This window comes from Polychytrium aggregatum (assembly GCF_025602895.1).
Source record: "Polychytrium aggregatum strain JEL109 chromosome Unknown BJ171scaffold_6, whole genome shotgun sequence".
Classification (NCBI taxonomy): Eukaryota; Fungi; Chytridiomycota; class Chytridiomycetes; order Polychytriales; genus Polychytrium; species Polychytrium aggregatum.
Window position 1 is genome coordinate 1 of NW_026516208.1, and position 16,252 is coordinate 16,252.

General features: G+C 55.3%; 4 protein-coding genes and 3 non-coding genes across 7 annotated transcripts; 5 read left to right on the forward strand and 2 right to left on the reverse strand.

The window, feature by feature from the left end:
• The first annotated feature begins 298 nt into the window (after positions 1-298).
• On the forward strand, positions 299-371 carry BJ171DRAFT_t55. The gene has a single exon. It is a non-coding gene; the product is annotated as a tRNA-Ala (tRNA).
• An 8-nt stretch (positions 372-379) lies between these two features.
• BJ171DRAFT_t56 lies at positions 380-452 on the forward strand. The gene has a single exon. It is a non-coding gene; the product is annotated as a tRNA-Lys (tRNA).
• Positions 453-456: 4 nt separating this feature from the next.
• Positions 457-530, forward strand: BJ171DRAFT_t57. The gene has a single exon. It is a non-coding gene; the product is annotated as a tRNA-Asn (tRNA).
• Positions 531-2,028: 1,498 nt separating this feature from the next.
• Positions 2,029-3,169, reverse strand: BJ171DRAFT_491276 (uncharacterized protein). The gene is made up of 2 exons (XM_053109715.1): positions 2,363-3,169; positions 2,029-2,311 (listed from the first exon to the last, which is right to left on the reverse strand). Exons 1-2 carry the CDS (start codon positions 2,923-2,925, stop codon positions 2,248-2,250), a joined length of 627 nt encoding a protein of 208 aa, XP_052969813.1. The 5' UTR covers positions 2,926-3,169; the 3' UTR covers positions 2,029-2,247.
• A 1,006-nt stretch (positions 3,170-4,175) lies between these two features.
• BJ171DRAFT_438746 (Tubulin/FtsZ, GTPase domain-containing protein) lies at positions 4,176-7,915 on the forward strand. Its single transcript, XM_053108007.1, has 11 exons — positions 4,176-4,296; positions 4,501-4,667; positions 4,968-5,150; positions 5,294-5,500; positions 5,670-5,756; positions 5,912-6,067; positions 6,294-6,437; positions 6,547-6,708; positions 6,894-7,009; positions 7,101-7,164; positions 7,367-7,915. The coding sequence occupies exons 1-11, from the start codon at positions 4,248-4,250 to the stop codon at positions 7,451-7,453; spliced, it is 1,422 nt and encodes a 473-aa protein (XP_052969814.1). The 5' UTR covers positions 4,176-4,247; the 3' UTR covers positions 7,454-7,915.
• A 3,589-nt stretch (positions 7,916-11,504) lies between these two features.
• On the forward strand, positions 11,505-13,773 carry BJ171DRAFT_491330 (uncharacterized protein). Its single transcript, XM_053109716.1, has 6 exons — positions 11,505-11,850; positions 11,957-12,040; positions 12,306-12,413; positions 12,568-12,651; positions 12,835-12,952; positions 13,093-13,773. The coding sequence occupies exons 1-6, from the start codon at positions 11,784-11,786 to the stop codon at positions 13,622-13,624; spliced, it is 993 nt and encodes a 330-aa protein (XP_052969815.1). The 5' UTR covers positions 11,505-11,783; the 3' UTR covers positions 13,625-13,773.
• A 616-nt stretch (positions 13,774-14,389) lies between these two features.
• Positions 14,390-15,877, reverse strand: BJ171DRAFT_491332 (uncharacterized protein). The gene is made up of 2 exons (XM_053109717.1): positions 15,568-15,877; positions 14,390-15,363 (listed from the first exon to the last, which is right to left on the reverse strand). The coding sequence occupies exons 1-2, from the start codon at positions 15,647-15,649 to the stop codon at positions 14,630-14,632; spliced, it is 816 nt and encodes a 271-aa protein (XP_052969816.1). The 5' UTR covers positions 15,650-15,877; the 3' UTR covers positions 14,390-14,629.
• Between the last annotated feature and the right edge of the window lie 375 nt (positions 15,878-16,252).

Below are 16,252 nucleotides of genomic sequence, written 5' to 3' on the forward strand. Positions count from 1 at the left end.
TCGATCGGCTTCTGGCCACTGGGGACTATGGGCTGGGAGACTTCTTGGCCATCGCCTCTGCGTTTCTTGGGCGTGGGCTGATCCGTGAGATCGATTGTTTCGGCCTGAGCTTGGGCCTCGGGGGGTGCTCTGGAGGGTCCAGGGACACTGTCATGGACGTCTACGGCCATTTCGGGGGCAGGCGAGTCGTCGGGGGGCATGGTTGATACCGGGTTGGTTAGGTTGGGAGGCAATGAGAGGGTAGTAATTCAAAAGGTGCGTCCGCGGAACACTCGATAACGAGATCGGGGCAAACCTGGGGGAATTAGCTCAGATGGTAGAGCGCTCGCTTAGCATGCGAGAGGCACGGGGATCGATACCCCGATTCTCCACTTTCACTGCCCGGCTAGCTCAATCGGTAGAGCGTGAGACTCTTAATCTCAAGGTTGTGGGTTCGACCCCCACGTTGGGCGATCGGCTCCTATGGCGCAATTGGCTAGCGCGTTCGGCTGTTAACCGGAAGGTTGGTGGTTCGAGCCCACCTAGGAGCGATCTCTTTTGCACCCTTTTCACACTCTGTCGATCCTGGCCACTGCCCACTTGCTCTCCTTTCTGTGTTTTCTGTTTCCCTTTTCCTCCATGCGGCTCTCCCAAGGCCTTCGCGGCTGTGTCTCGCTCGGAGGCCGTCTGTGTTCGGTGTGCTGCTTTGTGTGGCGCAGTTGGTTACACGTGACTGGCATTCGCGGCGCCGTTGGTTTGCTCCTTCCCACGATCAATTTTTTCCGGCCCCTCGCGGCTGCTCATCTCGGTCACCTGAAAGTCACGTCGAATGTGGAGCAGCAAAAGTTGGAATCCGGCCATGGTCGGTTGACGGCATTTGGTATCACCTTGAGCCGATTGACGGTGGTGGTGGGCAATTGGTGCGGAGGAATGACCAATTGTATCATTGTTGGAAGCTCCACTCCGATTGCGGACAAGAACCACCACCATCTGAATCTCTCTGGTTGGAAACCTAGTCAAGCGTGGCTGTGTGTCAGCGAGATGACATGATCGTTTGGCTATCAGGCAAGACTCACCTTGACAAGATGTCTTCCCACGACTGATTGAGCGAGCGATGCGTTTCTGGATCTGAATCAAGGACGCCACTGCGCAGTATCTCTGCCAGCCCAAAATGCGCTGGTTTGAGGAGATTCTTTCTTCCCCAAGGGCAGAACCAGCCATCATCGCTATTTTCTCGCCAGATGGCTCCCAAGAGAAAGACACCCCCCGATCCCGACCCGGGATCACCCAATGACTCTCCTGTGGCCAAGAAGCCAACCATCAAATCATGCCCCTCCTGTGGATTGACCAACCACGTCAGACCCTTCACCAAGAAAGCACAGCCAGAGTCGACAGCAGCCCTGCCTCTGGCTCTGCCTCGGTCGCTGAAATGGTCAGCCAAGCACCCAAGGTCCCTGTATGTGCCACGTGCAAGCAAGAGGGTCATGCCAGAAGCAACAGTTCATTGTGTACCAAGAAGAACCCACTCTGGAGCTCTACCTTGCCTGACTGTGGCCCCAACGAGTATGCCAAGGCCGAGTACTCAATCATCAAGTGCACTCTCGATGCCATCATCAAGAACGATGCCTTGCACGACAAGATCGAGGAGACTGTCCGAGCCATGACTCAAGTGCAGTACGAAGCATCTCGTCTCCTGGAGCTGCATCTCAGGCGGTGCTTGGACAAGGGCATCACCCTCCCCACTGTGTCGTCGAGTGATCCTTCGTTTGTTCGAAAGTGTTTCAACATGGTGCATACCGGAGCAGTGGGTGTCAGGACAAACACCCCAGAAGATGACAGGCACATCCTCGATACCTATGACCTGTATCGAAGTACATGGAGTGGATCGTGTATCCTGCCTCCAGTATCCCTCCCGAAGGGTACTGGCTCACAGGTACTCACATTGGCTGTCAAAACCTATGCAGTCAACTGCGAGACCCACATTCTCGATCGATATTGGTCCCTTCTACACCGATTCTGCAATCTGGTCCTGGTTGCTCCGAAGGATGTCAAACGTCATACACACGTCGATGAGTGTATGAAGCTGATGGAGAACCCCCGATCCAAGACACTCCTCGGTGATCTGAGGAAGTCCTTCGCCCACCATGCCGACCAGTTGTATGAGCTTCGGTACGAAAACCACCAGGACCTGTACAAAGTCGTACCAATTCTGGCCAGTGAGGTCTTTCGCCTGACCCACCTGAAGGAGGCCCTCTTCATGGTGGTCTTTCAGAAGATGATCATTCCCAGGCTCGCGAGGGTGACCGATGTTCTGAAAGGAGAACGTGGACGACTGAATGAGGAAATGTGTCAACCCATCGAACGTAGGCAGTCGGATCAATACAACACACTCCAGACCCAGCACGAGGAGGTGGACAAGCAGATCGCTGTGAACATGAAACGGATCAAGCGACTGACCGATCGACTTGCCCAGACCAAGAAACGACTCAATGTCCCTCGAGCACAGTGTACCTTGGTCCCGCTCTGCGATGCCCGAGCCAAGTACATCAAGCTCGACACCAAAGCACTGTGGGAAATCCTTGGATACCAGACTGGCACTGGACTCAAGTGGGGCGACCTGAAGACCAAGGTCAACGACACCACAAAGCAAGAGACCTTCTGGCAGACCAACTTCAAGCTGGATCCGAGACTCTTTGGTGCCAGGGAGGAGGGAAAGCAGCTCTTTGGTTGCGAGATCACCGCCGATGGAGTCGGGTGCTCGATCACCACGCTCAGATACAAGATCCTGGAGAAGGACCCTGATGTCAAGCCGGAATCCGTGGACAAGGACGACAACACACTCACTCCTGAGCAGAGGATCCAGGCCAGGGTCGGTCCCATTGACGACTCTCGGACCACATGGATTGGGATCGACCCTGGTGTGGGATCGATCTTCACCGCTGTCATTCGGGCACCCGGTCAACCATCCATCCAGGAGCAAGACGGTGTCAAGGTGACCAAGGCACAGCGTGCCAACGAGAAGATCGTGTCGTTCTCCAACAAGGAGTACCAGCATCGAACTGGCACCACCCAAGCGACCAAGTGGATCCAGAGCACCCACAAGATCATTGGTCTGCAGCAATGGATGAGCACCACACCGAGCCCCAAGATCCCTGGAGTGGCTTCCTTCCTGTTATACATTCGCCATGTGTTCACTGGAGACATGCTGGACAAACAGCTGTACTTCAGCCTGACCCGGCGACGGCGATTCAAGCGACTCGATCTCTACGGCAAGCGACAGCGCACCGTCCACGAGATGTGCAAGCAGGTCATCGACCAGGCACCAAGGGAGACCGAAGTGGTGATTGCCTTTGGGAATGCCTCGTGGAAACAGGGGAAGGGATATGCTTCCAGTCCCAGGAGACTCAGGTTTGCCAAGTACTTTGAGCAGTTCCACCACCACCAGAGACGACCACCAGACCGACCCGTCTCCAAGATCCATGTGTGCTCGGTGAACGAGTTTAACACATCCCAGGTGTGCTCACATTGTCGGGAAGCCAAGCGACTCGAGTCACCCGAGTATCTTGATGTCGAGAAACCACACTTTGTCCGGAGCTGTGCAAGCTGCCATACGCTGTGGGATCGAGACATCAATGCAGCCAGGAACATGATCTCAGTATGCCAGTCGATCATCGCCACAGGAGATCGGCCGGGTGTATTCAAGACTGTGCTTCCCAAACCAACAAAACAAAGAGATTGCCAACCAGGACGGGAAACAATCGCACGACCTGCCCACTGGGGTCTACAGTCAGTCAGCGGGTTTCAAACATCTGAAGCCAGAAAGGGGAAGTGTCCCGTTTCTTTCTGGATTGACTGTAAGTATCTTGAGTACTTCGACAGTGGATGCCGGGTCGCCCATATTCTGGGCAGTCCACTTCGGGGTTGCCATCCCTCTTGGGATGGTCGATGGGAGGTGTTTGACTCCCTTGTGCAAAGTGTGTGTGTGTGCAGAGTGTGTGTGTGTGTGTGTGTGTGTGTGTGTGTGTGTGTGTGTGTGTGTGACGGCGAGAGGCTTCTCGCCTTCCCTCGGGGGTCTCTCGCCAGAGACTGCTCTTCTCGCCGACCGAGGTGGCTCCGAGAGCGCGTTTTTTCGTTCTCGCCCATTTTTTTAACAAGAGATTTTTTCAGTGTCCCCGTCCTTCTTCCTCTGACTCCCTGATCAAGTTCGTATCGAGTTTCCCCCTCCCCAGCGCCGCGAGCAGTCCCCCCCCTCCACTCTCCCTGCAAATATGCCGCGAGAAATCATCACCATTCAAACGGGCCAATGCGGAAACCAAAGTGGGTTTCTCCCTGCACCGGGAGTTTAGTGTTTGGAACCGTCGCCTCCAGATCGCCTGTCAATGTGACCCATGCGATCAGCCGCTCCATCCGATCCACCCTCATAGATCCTTCCTCTGGCACACACATTGCCGGATCATGCGCTCCGTATTCGCGCTGCTTACAACATGTGCTCTGTTTTCCCTGTTGCCTTCCTTCGTCAAGTTGGCATGGAGTTCTGGTCGCAGCTCTGTGCCGAACACGGAATCAGCCCTGACGGCATCCTTGAAGACTTTGCGACCGAGGGCGGTGATCGAAAGGATGTCTTTTTTTACCAAGCCGATGATGAGCATTACATTCCCCGAGCTATTCTCCTTGATCTGGAGCCCAGAGTAAGCCTCGAGCCAACGACACTTTCGTCGCTTTGTCAACCGTTGTAGGATGGGAACATCGGCCCAGCCATCATCCTCCAACAAGCCACCAGAAACAATGTGATGGCTATTGTATTTCCGACCTCGCGATAGGCACATACCGAGCTGGCATGGGCATTGCATTCAGCAAGTGCCACATCGGGCTCGTCTCGTGGCTCCTTCCGAGACCAACCGGATCACTCGTTGTCGATGGTAGAGCCTGGAGACGGTGCTCGGATCTCTTTCTGATGATCACTGCCTTGGACCGACACATTGCGACAGGTTATCAACACCATTCTTCAGTCGCCCTATGCAAACCTATACAACCCGGAAAATATCTTCATGTCGCAGGAAGGCGGCGGCGCGGGCAACAACTGGGCGAGTGGATACTCGAATGGAGAGAAAATCCACGAAGAAATCATCGATATGCTGGATCGAGAGGCCGACGGAAGCGACAGTCTCGAGGTATGTGCTTACACAAGCGCGGAGGACCTTGATGCTCGCAGCGACCATATAGCCACGTCCAGCAGCATGTCCTGCGTCCTGGAGCCCGATCGATACAGAGGCTCCGTACTGACATTTCTCCTTCCGGTGAACTTCTTGCCCAGGGTTTCATGCTGCTGCACTCGATTGCCGGCGGAACAGGATCCGGTCTGGGATCCTACATTCTCGAAACCCTCAATGATCGCTACCCCAAAAAGCTCATCCAGACTTACTCGGTCTTTCCAAACAGCGAGGAGACCAGCGACGTTGTTGTTCAGCCCTACAACTCGATTCTCAGTCTCAAGCGCCTGACGCTGAATGCAGACTCGGTCGTAAGTAGCTGGCCACTGCCCGTCGCTGACACATATGATTTCGATAATCGACCACTGTCGATTTGAGGCGAGGATCTTGCCATCGAGGCGGTACAGTCATGTATCACCTGTCACTCCGGCCCCATTGACAATCACGCACCGATACATCGATTCTACGATACCTCCTCAGGTTGTGCTGGACAACGCTGCCCTCAACCGCATTGCCGTGGACACCCTGCACATCCAGAACCCAACATTTGCGCAGACAAATAAGCTGGTACGTTTTGGTGCTACCGAGCATGGGTGATCGTCGCCGATCGATTGAATCCTTGTCCGTGGCACCAATGAGCAACGGAATCTGCGAGTCCAAGTGTCCTTACACCTTGCATGCGCTTGTTACTGACAAATCGAGCTGACTTGGCCCTTTGTCAGGTTTCGACGGTGATGAGCGCCAGCACAACTACTCTGAGATATCCCGGATACATGAACAACGATCTTGTGGGGCTAGTGGCATCGCTGGTGCCAACGCCCCGTTGCCACTTCTTGCAAACAAGCTATACACCCTTCACCGGAGATGGTGGCGAAAAAGTAAGTATGGGCTCATCTAGCAATCCTTCGGTTGGCCTGACTGCCTTTAGCACGATCGGCGAATGTTGACATGAACAAGAGTCTGTGAGGTGTCCGGACGACGTGGCCAAATGAAGTCTGTCGTCCTGCGCATTTTGGTTCGTCGGCTGCGCCCTGTGACTTCCATTCACCCATTCCCCAACCTTCATTGTCGCGATTCGCCACTCATTTGAACCGCCTCCTGCAGCAAAGCATCCGAAAAACCACAGTCCTCGACGTCATGCGACGGCTGCTCCAGCCCAAAAACAAGATGGTCTCGACAAACCCATCGAAAAAAAGCTGCTACATCTCTATTCTCAACATCATCCAGGGCGAGGCTGATCCCACAGATGTGAGTTTGATCTGCTGAAAAGTGAAGCGGCCTTCTCTGTTGTGACTCGGGAATGAGATGGAGGCGGAACTCTTTGAATTACATGTTGACACGCTGGCTGGACTTGTAGGTGCACAAGTCTCTGCTGAGGATCCGCGAGCGCCGTCTGGCCCAGTTCATCCCTTGGGGCCCAGCCAGTATCCAAGTGGCCCTCTCACGGAAAAGCCCATACATTCAGACGCCCCACCGGGTCTCGGGATTGATGCTTGCCAACCATACCAGCATCGAATCGGTATGTTTGTTCTGGGAAATTTTCGCCATACAGCCCTCGAGCGATACCGATCGCAGCTCGGCAGACCCTTGGATGTTGGATCGATGCAAGGCCTCGAGTTGATGCCCGATACTACCAGCTCGTTCCTTGGTCGCACTTGCCCGCTGCAGACCTTGGGCTGACTCACAGATGGCTTGTTTCTGCAGCTCTTCAAGAGAACATGCGATCAGTACGATCGTCTGCGGAAGCGCAACGCTTTCCTCGAGCAATACAAGCGCGAGCCCATGTTTGCTGATGGCTTCGCCGAGTTTGATTCCTCGCGGTAAGATCATGACTCACTTCAAACGGCACCTGCACATCGGCTTGGAACTTGCCGTTGTTCTTGCGGTTACTGAGACGTGTTTTCCTGTCAGGGAGGTCGTTCAGGAGCTCATCGGTGAATACGTCGCCTGCGAAAGTCCTGACTATGTCAACTATGTAAGTGTAGCTGTGCTGTGCACGCGCTCAGGGGGACATGATGATCAACACCGTCGCTCGAAATACAGAGGTCGCAAAGGCTTCGTAGGCATATCCTCAAAGCCGACTGGAGACCTATTTGTTGCGGTTGTGCATGGGGTGGTTGACTGCGATTGATCGTTGACCTGGATCTCATATATCTCCCGACCACCGGTCCACCAAGATGGGCGGCAAACCACAGGCCAGCGCCCCTGCATCGTCCCGACCCACCAGCACCCTTGGGATGGACTTTACATCCCGACTTGGATAGCGAATCGGTGCACTACCCATCCTGCACATATGTACTTTCGCTGCGACGGGCATCGCCCTTACTGATCTAGCTCGTGCAAAACCAAACGGCAGCCCCCGTTGTCGCCGCCACAGCCAGAGACTTGAATCACCGTTGCCGAGTTGGGTCGGATATGGGTCGAATTGGGTATCGAGCTAGGAAAGATATGACGGATGTGACTGTGGGAGGGGAACAACTCTGCGATCGATGTCTCATCGGCCGAGTGCATTGCGTCCGTGCGAGCGCCGTGTGATTCAGCCATGCGGCCGATCAATGCCATTCAATTCATGACTCATCCGAGCATTGAAGTGCCCCGTTTCAAGGGTGCGCTGTACACTTTATTCAGAAAAAAAAACGGGACAATATAGCCGTTTCCATGAACATGTAGTATGTGCTGTGCTTGCGTCAAGCAAAGCCACAAGAAATAAAGCAGATCACTTTGGCAGCCTCCGAGTGAAGACCACCGGTCGCCCTCCGGTCTCCACAATCGACTTGCACACTGTGATCATGTTGCGCGCCGCATTGACGTCGCGATTCCACACTGTCCGGCAGCTGGGATTCTTGCAGCTCCTGACAAAGTGGGAATTCGCAACACTGGGCGCATCGAGTCCTTCCAACCGAACTGGCTCCAGGCACTTGGAGCACACTTGCGAGGTGTTGAACTCGTTCGTCGAGACTACCTTGACGCTTCCATGATGGTGATTGGGACGGCGTCGGTGGTGCTCGAACTGCTCAAAGTACCGAGCAAACCGCTGCCTCCGAGGGCTGGATGCATAGCCCTTGCCCTGTCGCCATGATGCATTGCCAAAGGCGATCACCACATCGGTCCGTATCGGGGCGTGCTTCAGGACGGCCTTGCACATCCTGTCGACGGCCACTTGGCGCCTCTTGTGGCCCGTGAAGCGATGGTGACGGGCCTTCTTGCCAAGGTGGAAGTCGAGCTGCACTCGCAGCTCCGGTCGCAGGACATGGGTGAGATGGACCTTGAAGGCCTCCGAGGACGACACCTTGGGCGAGGGGGTGGTCGACATCCAGGTCTCGATGCTGAGTCGATACTTCATGATATTGTGCCACTTGGTGTTGGACGTATGGCCACACATGTGCTGGTAGTGGCCATTCGAGAATGAGACCACCTCGTCTTGTTGGCCCGGTGCTTGGATGACCGCCGTGAAGATGGGAGCCGACGCCTGGGTCGATTCCAATCCAAGTGGTGCGATCGGGGTCTGGGTCGCCGATGTGGGCCTGGATACGCTGCTCGGCAGTCGGAGGAGGCTCGATGGTCTCGGTGCGATCGGTTCGACGCACAAACTTGACGAGACCGATGGTGCATCCAATGCCATCGGTGCTGATCTCGTAGTTGAACAGCTTCTTGTTCACGTCCCGCTCTTGGAAGAGGGAACTACGCAGCTTGAAGCAACTGCGCCAGAGACGATCCTGGTTGTTGACACCGTCCTCGCCTTCATCCTTGAGCATGTCCCTGGTGAGTCCAAGGCGCTTCTTTGGACCCAGGAGTTCCCAGAGAGTGACCGTGTCGATCTTGACATACTTGGCCTTTGTAGTGCACTGAGGGACCATCGTGCACACGGCCGGAGGAGTGTCAAGAGCGAGCTGCTTGAGTGCCCAGTTGATCCTGGATGCCAGCTTGTTGATCTTGGACTTGGTGGTGCCGAGCTCAGACTTGGCCGTGGTGAACCTCTTGTCGTCGGAGGGAATGCCTCGGGCAGTGAGCTCGTCCAGCTTGGCCTGGCGCTGCAGCTCGGTGACTCGGAGGGCGGGCATGTCACAGTCGATCCACTTGTGGACATTGTCGACCATCTTGTCTCGGGCGAGGATTCTCACATGGTGTGAGAGGCGATGGAGGGCCCGGAAGCGGTCCTGGTCGTTGCTGTACCGAAACTCGTCCAGGACGTGGCCAAAGTCGGGATAGAGGAACTCGAGATCGGCCTTGGGTGGAGTCTGCCCTGGTTTCTCGAAGAGCTCGAGACAAGCCTCGATGGCTTCGTGCTTATGCTTGTTGGCTGGGAAGACAGCAGCACAGAAGCGGCGAAGGAGTCGCCAGTAGGCCAGGTTGAGGTGGGTGGTGCAGTTGGTGGCATAGGCATTGACAGCCAGGGTGAGAAGCTGACTGTGAGCACCATCAGGCAGACGAGGGGCCGGAGGCAGGTCTGCGTGCCGAGTGGTCTGGTAGATGCCAAAGGAAGCGACCAGATGCTCGTTGTATTTCTCATTGTCCCCTGTCGGGGAGAGGGCACCGGCCTCGACAATCGTGAAGCATTGACGGATGAAAGCAGGGGTGGACTTGGAGATGACGGGGACGGGAAGATCCTGCTCGATGCACCGGAGGATGTGCAGGTTGAGCAGCCTGGATGCCTCGAACTGGATCTGGGTCATGGCCTCGACGGTGGCCTGGATCTTGTCGCGGAGAGCGGGATTGAGACAACAGCCATCCATCGTCTGCTTGAAGCAGCTGAACTGAGGGGCGGATGACCTTCCATCCACGAGTGGGACGACAGAACTCTTGAGGGGCCGGTATTTGGGACATTTGCTAGTGTTGCAACGTTCGTGATCGGTGCCATCGCACTGGCGACATCGCTTGCCAGTACTCGAGGAAGTAGATGGACCAGGCTCGGTGGGATCGACATCCATTGGATCTGCAGAAGCAGTGGTGGTGAGCAACGGAGCAACAGAGAAACAAGCATGCGTGGGGTCAGAATACGAACCAGAGACAGGCTCCGACTGTGACTTGGCTTTCTTGGGCCTGGGTGGCCGAGGCTGGCCATCGCCAGCACCCTTGCGCTTCGGAGGCATGGGGGCAGAGGATGCTGGATGCCTGCCAGTGGTACTGGTCAGAGCAGAGACTTTTTTTTATCGTACAATAGCGCGATGATCCGATCAAGGCGAGATGAGGGAAGAAAGCAGCAGGACGAAGGTGTGGCATTTATACCCGAGAGCAGGAGCCCGTCGTTGCGGGCTGGTTGGGGAAGTGACCCTGTTCAAAAATCGCCGAGAGGTTCAAGCCAGGGATGTGAACGCGAAAATGGCGGAGTTGACGTGATTCACACCCAGAAGCGCATCGCTCGCTCAATCAGCCGTGGGAAGACATCTGGAAGCACCCTCCGCACGGCAGACTCGAACAGGGTCACCATCCCGACTCTGAACCCCTCGGACGCATTCAGCGCTGTTGTCTTCCTGTACTGATGCTTCACAACCCCAAAGAAGTTCTCGATGGGATTGAAGTCGGGCGAGGCAGGTGGGGTGAAGATCACTGACCATCCTCGGCGCTCGATGCAGTCCAGGACAGCCCTTGTCTTGTGCATGCTGACATTGTCCATCACAATCACAGAGTCGTCTGGGAAGCTCGCTCGCTCAAAGAACTCGACCATCGAGTGTGTCTTGAATGATGTGGGGATGTACATGCGATGCAGCACACCAGAGTGGTTGATTGCAAATGCAGCCGAGACAGACTTGTGTTTCATGTGATTGCGCTGGCGAAGCGGAGCACCCTTCGGCGAGTATCCGTAAAGAGGGAAAATGGATCTCCTGATCCCTGTCTCATCGACAAAAACGAGCCGTCGTGGGTCGATGGAGCGGGCCTGGTCCCTGAACTGTGCCACTCGCTCATCCAGTCGCTTGGACTTGTAGAGGTGTGTTGCCCTCTTGTGTGAGAGACCTGCTCGGTGGATGGCAGTGTGGCAGAGTGAGAGTGATACTTTCCTCTGGAGGATGGACTCGAGCTTGCATCGCAACACAGGACCAGTCTGGAACGGGTCCTGTTCAATCAGGGTGCGAATGACTGGACATGCCTGCTCGAAGAAAGTGGATCTGCGAGCTGGGACCCGGGATGGGTCATCCAGCTTGCATCCTCGGTGCCATCGATGGATGGTGCTCTTGGATACACTGAATATGGAGGCAACCTTACGCAGGCTATGGATGAGGGCGTAGCATCGCAATGCGGCGGTGCGAAAGTCGGATGTGTGGCGAATGGTCATGGCCAGCGCGCGATAACATTGGGTAACAAAATATTCGATGAATGGTCAAAAACCCGGGTGTCCCGTTTTTTATTGGATTGCCTGTAAAGCATGCGTTCGCGGCAACAACCATACGCCGGAGAGCAGTTGATTGGGGACATTGGGCGACAGTGCCGAGCCTGGTGCTCATCGGGTCGATCGGCGGCAGTGCTGGGTGGAAATCTTGCATTTTCTAGTTAGACAACGAGCTGCTGGGCTCACAGCCCTTGCTGCCTTGGAATGCGGGCCAGACACCTCGCCCGCACAGCCCTCCGGCTCTGTCTTGATCTGCCCCGACATCCGAAATGCATGGCCCCCAGCCGTCCCGGAGGGTGCTCTCCATTCAGTCGCATGTCGTCTATGGCTACGTCGGTAAGGACAGGACTCGTTTGTATCGCTCCAAAGGAGAGCCACCCATATGCCCCTCATTGCTCTGCAGCAGGGCTCCTGCTCATTGGCGGCACTGCATCCGCTATAGGAAACAAGGCCTCCACTTTTCCTCTCCAGCTGCTTGGATTCGATGTCGATCCCATCAATACCGTCCAGTTCTCCAACCACACGGGTATGTGCATCGTATACAACCCAGCAACTCTCTGCAACACTCGCGCCTAGTCATCCTCATCAGAATGGCAAAGCCAGGGGTGCGATCGGCGCTGCGGTTAGCTTGCTCGCTGTTGTGGCTGATCCTGAGGGGAGGAGATCGGGCGTCGGCCGTCTGCATTCGGTTGACCGCCCGGAAGACGCTGTCTGACCGGGCTATTCCGTTCTGTTGATCGTCTATTTGCTCGGCCTGGTGTTTTGTGCGGGTTTACCTCGGGGTTCAACAGGTTATCCAGCGTTTACAGGACAACGGATCGATGGTGACCAACTCGAAAGCCTTTTCGATGGCTTGGAAAAGAATGGAATGCTCAACGATTATTCGAATGTCATCACAGGTGAGAATGGGGAGAGGCGATGCGTATCTTTGGCATTCAATGCGATAACTCGAACAGCATCCAAAATGCAATCAAGCAAAGTGCGCTCAGCTCTTGTTCTTGTGGGCGCCGTGGGCCGATCTGCAGCCTCATATGTCTGTCAATATGCTCATAGGATACATTGGTAGAAAGAATACCCTTGAGGTGACCCAGCGGTTCATCGAGAAGCTCAAGCGGAAACATCCCTCAGTCCAGTATGGTAAGAAGCGGTATGAATTGTTGATGCGCATCACAGCACGTCGCCAAAGTCGCCATCTCGGCCGCTCCGATGCCGTTATCAGCAAGAGCATTCCAGGCACCGCGAGTGCTATTTTGTCTCGGCGCTCGGTCATTGTGTTTGATGCTCGCCTGATCTGAATTCATGCTCATGTTGTGTCTCTAGTTCTGGATCCGGTGATGGGCGACGAGGGCCGGCTCTATGTTTCTGAAGAGCTCATTCCGATCTACAAGCAAATGTGTCGTCTGGCCGACATTGTCACTCCAAACTCGTTTGAGGCTGAGTAAGTTGGACTTGCGGTCGTGCTATGCCAGGCAAGCAGTGGGAGATCCGCATCTACCATGGGCCCTATCCCGCCTCTCAACAGCGATTGGCACGACATTGACTGGCTTCACGGCGATTTGATGTTTGGTGAATGAAAAGGATCCTGAGCGACGTCAAGGTCGATTGCACCACCTCAGCGATCGAGGCATGTCGCAAAATCAATGACATGGGTGCCCGGATCGTGATCATCACATCGGCGCAGCTCGGCGACCAGGACAATCCCTCGGAGACCCTCCATCTGGTGGCCTATCTTCGTCTGGAAGATCAAGCGAGAGCCAAGGCGTTCCTGATTTCTTTTCCAAAGCTGCAAGGGTACTTTACCGGCACGGGGGACATGTTTGCATCGCTGCTGCTGGCACACATCCACATGGCGCAGTCCAGGCACCAGGGGTCACTGCAGACAGCGAGGTGGCTCGAAGAGGCCTGTGAATTGGCGGTAGCGACCATGAACCAAGTATTGATGGAGACGAGCAAGCTATCGGCGGAAGCAAGCACTGGATCATCCGGAGAGCCAGTCGATGGTCCTGGTACCACTTTGTTGATCCGCAGACGGGAACTCCGGCTTATCCAAAGCAAGAAACACATCGAGGCTCCGCATGTGCTCTTCAAGGCACGCGACCTGGAGCTCTAGTATGCTCGATTCATGAAACGAGCTGCTCATGCAGAGCAATCAAGAGTCCTTATCTGATAGAGCCGTAATGAAGTTGAAACGGGCATGTGCATTGGTCCAGTCGCAGTCCTGTACCTTGAACACGAGTTGCAATCCACAGTGCTTGGGATGGAATTCATTGATTCGTTTTGGAAACTATGGGGCATCGCACCATTTGAATGAGCGAGCCCGCGACTGTGTGTCGACCAAAATGGCACTGTTTCCGACCGTCGCTGGCAATCAAGTGGCCTCGGGTGGTTTGGGGAGCATCATCTTGAATACCCCGGTGGATCTCCTGTGGAATTGCCCAACTGGCAGTGATGTCGAGACTCTGGAATGTGGTGCATGCATTCGACCTTTGGCCCTCTCCATAGGTTCTCGACAACAAGGCAGTCGGATCGAGCGAGTCGGGGCCATGCTCTGGGACATGGCCATCTCTTGTGATGGTGGGAATGCTCAGTGCTTGGCAAAGCTGGGCAAACTCGGTACGCATCCCCCTTTCCTTGGTGACTGGTCACGGTGGATAGGTGTATTCAAGACCCGGAGAAGATGGCCCCTCGTTTCGCTTTGGACAAGCTGTAGGCTACGAGCCAAGCCATTATACTGAAGGATTGACAACAGTGCTGAATGAGGGCGTGTCGTCAGGATCCAGAGGGACTAGCAATCGATGACATGGACAGGGTATCCTATATCCTTGTGAGTGCCGAAGAGCTTGCCAGGATCAGTCTCATTGATGGGTCAGTCTCATTAACACAAGGTGTACCCAAGAGCACAACCAGCTTTTATATTCAACCCGTGAATCACTGGAAAAGGGACAAGTATGGGACACAATGGCAGGGGGGATCAAGGAAGCAGAAAACAGAGAGTAGAAAACTCGGCCGACAAGAAATCGCTGTCTGAGTGGACGGAGAGGAATCGCGGTCGTGGATCGGTGTACAGACCATCTACACATGGCATTGGAGAGTCAGCCAAAGCTATGGATCAAAATTACAAGAGCAGGCCCAAGAGCAGAAAGCTGGCGACCAACACTAGGAGCGAGTGGTCTGGGTGTCGCAGAGTGCTCAGACTCTGGCTCTTGGCTGGAGACGAAGGGTTGAGGATGAGGATGGTGGAAGGAGGGACCGTGCTGACAGTAGAATCCGTGGGCGTTACGGATGGGGCGGAGGTAATGCTTGACAGCGAAGCTGAGGAGTTGCTGGCACTGGTGGGGGCGGGCGTGGATGAGTTTGAGCCAGTCGATGTGCTGTTGCCGATCAAAGAGCTGGTCGCCGCCGAGGGCGCCGGGGTCGCTGTCGAGGATGTGGTTTGAGAGGACGCTGCCGAGGGGGGAAAGATCACAAAAATCGGGCCACTGAAGGTGTTGGACCAAGTGATGGTTGGATTTGTGGTGTCGACCTCAGTGTAGATAAAGTCCATCTCGAACGCATACGGTGGGTTGACGGCAATCAACGAGGTGTCCAGCGAGAGAGGCAAAGTGGAGATGTTGGGAAACTGCTTGAGCCACAGAATTGGCTGGGCTGAGTACAGCGTCGGCCCGGTATGCTGGTTGATGATCTGGATGGCGACCAAGGTAATGGAGCTGATCCAGGTCTGGGCGATAGGTGAGTATGAGACGCTCAGTTGGATGACCTGGCCACTCGGGATTCCGTAGACGGCGCCATCGCCAGAATGGTATGGATTGGTCGTGAGATTTCCCGGCAACAGTGATGCAGGTGGAGTATCTACGGGAGAGACGACATCCAAGAATCAGCGGTGGGTGTGGAGTTGCGTAACAGACAAACGCATCTTCGCCACAATATCAACATCCGGTCAGACATATAAGAATGACACGCCAGAGCCAGACCACGATAAGAAGACATCCCAGCGACGTCGAAACTGCTGGCGACCATCCGGAGTTGTCAAGGCCAGCCCGACAATGAACGTACTCAGCGCATGTGTGGAGTGCGGCAGGGGCGATGCCAAGAGCAGCAGCGGGAGGATGGCCCAGCGAGGAGAAGCCGGAACCATGGCGGAGGGTACCGGACAAGTGACGCCTCAAGAAAGAGAATTGTGGAGAAGGTCGAATGGGAAACTTGGTAAATGGACCAAGGCGACCAGAGGAGCGGTGGATGAGAGTCGACCAGAAGGAGACGGAGCAAGACGGCGACCAAACAGCGAAGACGGGAAAGAAGCCAGAGCCAGGTGGCGAGAAGGCTGGCAGGGAGCAAGGGCAAAGGGCAGCGACACAAGCAGGCAGCGCGAACGCGTCCGGACGAATCACGATGCGCGAGGCGGATTCCTGTGCGTGTCCAGACGCGTTGTTACGTGCGAGCGCGCTTGTCTCGCGCGCCTTCACGCATTGTTTCACAGCCAGTCCGAGCTCGGGCACATCCCACAACCCATGACAAAAGAATCCGGTTGATCGACCGCCCGGCTGAACACCGAGCCATGTCGCCCGCGCCCTTCCGACGAACCTGGCCGACAGATATGCAAGGACACGATTTCAAACACACTCGGTTGGGTATATGGTGTGGCCATGCGTCGGAAAGAGGCTACCACCACAGTGTTGACTTGAATACGCTGTTCACAGTCCATTCAGAGTAGCACCGATAATATCTGGGGAACAACTGG